Source organism: Cynoglossus semilaevis, chromosome 10 (genome assembly GCF_000523025.1).
Source record: "Cynoglossus semilaevis isolate Cse_v1.0 chromosome 10, Cse_v1.0, whole genome shotgun sequence".
Lineage (NCBI taxonomy): Eukaryota > Metazoa > Chordata > Actinopteri > Pleuronectiformes > Cynoglossidae > Cynoglossus > Cynoglossus semilaevis.
The window spans coordinates 15,154,218-15,157,855 of NC_024316.1; the positions used below are offsets into that span (position 1 = coordinate 15,154,218).

General features: G+C 44.0%; 1 protein-coding gene across 1 annotated transcript in view; it reads left to right on the forward strand.

Moving 5' to 3' along the window:
* mical1 (microtubule associated monooxygenase, calponin and LIM domain containing 1) overlaps positions 1 to 3,638 on the forward strand; it is an 18,702-nt gene that overhangs the window by 8,901 nt on the left and 6,163 nt on the right. Inside the window, exons 8-14 of the mRNA XM_017036049.2 lie at positions 135 to 392; positions 952 to 1,067; positions 1,192 to 1,318; positions 1,591 to 1,657; positions 1,738 to 1,885; positions 2,441 to 2,624; positions 3,613 to 3,638. The exon at positions 3,613 to 3,638 is cut by the window's right edge and continues 67 nt beyond it. Of these exons, the coding sequence (XP_016891538.1) occupies positions 135 to 392; positions 952 to 1,067; positions 1,192 to 1,318; positions 1,591 to 1,657; positions 1,738 to 1,885; positions 2,441 to 2,624; positions 3,613 to 3,638 (926 nt within the window). The remainder of the gene's footprint in view (positions 1 to 134; positions 393 to 951; positions 1,068 to 1,191; positions 1,319 to 1,590; positions 1,658 to 1,737; positions 1,886 to 2,440; positions 2,625 to 3,612) is intronic.

Here is a 3,638-nt window from a genome sequence, read left to right on the forward strand (position 1 = left end):
GGAAACACCCCCCTCCTCACCCCCTGTCCCCCTCCCTCCCTCCCTCCCTCTCTCCTCTCTTCTCTTTCTACAGCTTGTCTTAGTCCATTAGACCATGTGACTGATGGATAACATGTCTCACTGTGTTCCTCCAGGACTGCAGTAGTGCAGAGGAGCTGCTGGCTCCATCAAATGTGGAGTACGAGTCTCTTAAACGTTATGCCTATGAGGCGGCCCACTTCTGCACAGGGGGGCAACTTCCTGACCTCCAGTTTGCCAAGAACCATGCCGGCAAACCAGACGTGGCTGTGTTCGACTTCACCTGCATGCATCGCGCTGAGAACGCCTCATTGGTCAGGGAGCGAAAGGGGAGGAAATTACTGATTGGTCTCGTCGGGGATTGTCTGGTGGAGGTGAGGAAGAAGTTTTTTTTTAATCCTTTTTCTGCCATGACACTGACTAGATCACACCTGGGCAAACCAGGGCTCGTGGGCCAAAAACAGCACGCTGGGTTTTCCAATACGGGTCCTGTTTACTAGTGGGGAGTTAAAAAAAATCGTACTTTTGTTAATTAGTGGTTCCAGAGTGTACCAGTTATGGAGCCTGCCTTACACGCAGAAGGTCCTGGGTTCGAGCCCAGAGAAGAAGCAGATGCTAAATGGTGCTTTTTGGTATGTGGCAGCCTGTGTAGATTCCAAAGACACTGCAAATTTTGTCCATTGTGGGACAAATGAGGGACTAATATATAGATATTAATGTCAACCTTTTAAATAATTAGCAGCATTTTTCAGTTGAAATAAATTGAGGTAAAAGTCAATGTAAATGTTTCATGTTGGTATTTTTCCTTTCTTTTCGTCAAAGTAAATGAAAGCCTGATTCTGGTGTGATAATGGTCCACATCTTATGTCTGTTTAACTTCACTGTATGATTATTATCATGTGCTGCACTGAGCTCTCACGCTCTCCCCTGCAGCCTTTCTGGCCTCTGGGAACAGGCATCGCCCGTGGGTTTCTGGCTGCTTTTGACACTGCATGGATGGTAAGAAGCTGGGGGATGGGACTACCACATCTCAAGGTCCTGGCTGAGCGGTGAGCAAGATTCAGAAAACAAAATTACACGCTATAGATTAATTAGCAGCAACTGTAACTTTTGCAAGGTTCTATTTTTAAGTCTCAAAGTGATGAAACCTTTTTTTTTCTTTTTAACGAGCAGAGAAAGCATTTACCAGATCCTGTCTCAGACCACTCCAGAAAACACAAGCAAAAACTATGGTGGTTACGGCATCAACCCCAAAACTCGGTACCAAAGAGTGAACCTCTCGTCCATTCACACCAACCAGGTCAGCAGTGCAGTTCTTTGTTCACCCAACAGAAGTTTGTAAAATAATTCAAACATATTCATAAATGTCTTTTTCTTTTTTTAAATCAAAGTTAGTCTTTTGTCGTAAAAATATTCAGTGGGACTAAAAAATGTACAAAGTATTCATGAGCTTTGACGTGGCTGTGTTATCAAAGTAATAAAAAAAACTAATAATTTACAGTTTTAACTTTTAACACAAAGTATTAAAATTATAACAATTCATCACTTTTATAATTTTATAACTTCTCACAGGTGCAGCATCTCTACGATGTCGATAAATCTCATCCATCGACCAGGAAACAAAAGGACAAGCGTCAGGGTCAGTCTGCAGCCGTTTACAGAGCCGTATCCAAGTCTGTCAGGACGGGTTATTCAAACGTATTTGTGTTCGTTTGTCAGATACGATCCATCGATTTGACGAGCTGCTGAAATGGTGCCAGAATAATTCTGCAGGCTACAAGAATGTGGACATCAAAGATTTCACCCAGTCCTGGAGGTCAGGGCTGGCCCTGTGTGCTCTGATCCACCACTTCAGACCTGACCTCATGTGAGTCACTGCAGTGCCTTAAACCAAGACTTTGAACTGTTTCCCTGGGTTAATTTTACAGTGTCGTCCTTTCACTAAAAAAAAAGAAAAAATCAGGCACCAACGTTGGGGAGCAAGGAAAATGTGCAGCAGAGGGAGAAGACAACGGTTATGCTCAGTAGATCTTTTGAATTTTCATTTTTTTTAAATATTGATTTGTGTAAATAACTGTGGAAAGATATCAGTTAAAAAACAAGATAAACAACAAAGGTATCATTATCAGGGCGGCTGTGACAATGACAAGAATAGTCTGGGGCAGTGGTTTCCTCCAACAGGTTCAGAAACATGCAGATCAGGGAATAGGTTGATTGTTCACTCTAAATTTGTTTTCGGCATGAAAATAAGTGTGAATAATAGTTTGTCTTTGTATGTGGCGTGCAACTAACTGGTTAACTGTCCAGCATGTACTCCCCCCCACCTCCCAGGGATAAGGGTGGGAGGATGGCTAATCAAAGCTAACGTTGTTGCCATTGTCAGTTTCCGCAGCCTGACCCGTGCCGTCTTGTTCCTCCACAGAGACATGAACTCCCTGGATGAGTCCAATGCCGTTCACAACAACCAGCTGGCTTTCAGCCTCCTGGAGAAGGAGCTGGGCATCCCTCCGGTCATGTCTGCCGCTGACTTAGCCAACAGTGGTCAGATAGACAAGTTGTCCATGGTTCTGTACCTCACCCAGATCAAAAAGGCTTTCACTGTTCCAGCAATAGATGGTAAATTTAGGTTTGTGTTTTTACAGGCTGATAGGTAAAGTAACAAACACCACACAATCCCTATGACTATTATTTTCTGTTAATTTTGTTAATGAGGACCAATTTACCTTTTAACGTGACGGATATTAGCCAGAGCGGCAGTGTAAATCTTACATAACTCTGTTGCTAGGACACTGCGTGACATTATCGTTACCTTACGAGGGTCAGGTGGCGTCCTCCTACTGAAATGTGTTTGCTGTTGGGAAGTGATCAAATCAGCGATGTCTCTTTAAGAGTACATTACCCACAATTCATTGGGCTCAAGTGGCTATTGCTGTGTTCAAAGCCAGCCTCTGCTGGTGGAGCTGCTGCCCTGCACTGTAGCAGACAGCAGACAGAGTGTACGCAGCCGCTGTGTGGAGCAGATGGGACAAACCTCTTTTCAAAGGGATCAACTGTTCCTGCACTGACGGAGGATTTGCTCGCAGCCGTTTGTAGCAGAGGTATTTTTCAGTCTGTGCAGCGTAGAAACTAGGCTCAAGGGTTCAGAGGCATGGATTGAGCTGAGCTGAGGTGGGTGTGATGAAGCTGAATGCTCTCTCTCTCTCAGTCTCTCTCGCTCTCTCTCTGCCTGTGAAGCTGTGCTCAGGATCCACTGAGTGATGTGCAGACAGACAGTCAGTCTCCAGTTACCTTATCTGAATGATTGAACAATGGGAGTGCTCCAGTATTAAGAGATGTTTTTATTGAGCAGGGACAAATTACATCAAGCTCCTGCTGCTGTGCTTGTCGATTAATAAAAAAAAAAAACATCTGGGGATTTACATGTCTGACAACATGTAAGGAAAACCAACTCAGACAGCCAAGTTAACGAGCTCAAATCACAGGATTTTCAAAGCTGTTCGCTAGCCGGCAAGTAGGCCAACAGTGTCTGCAGGTGTTGTAAAAGTCAACATTGACCTTTTTTTTTTTTTTTTTTTTTTTTTAATTTTCCTGAAGGCTTCCTCCCCTCTTCCCAGCCTCTG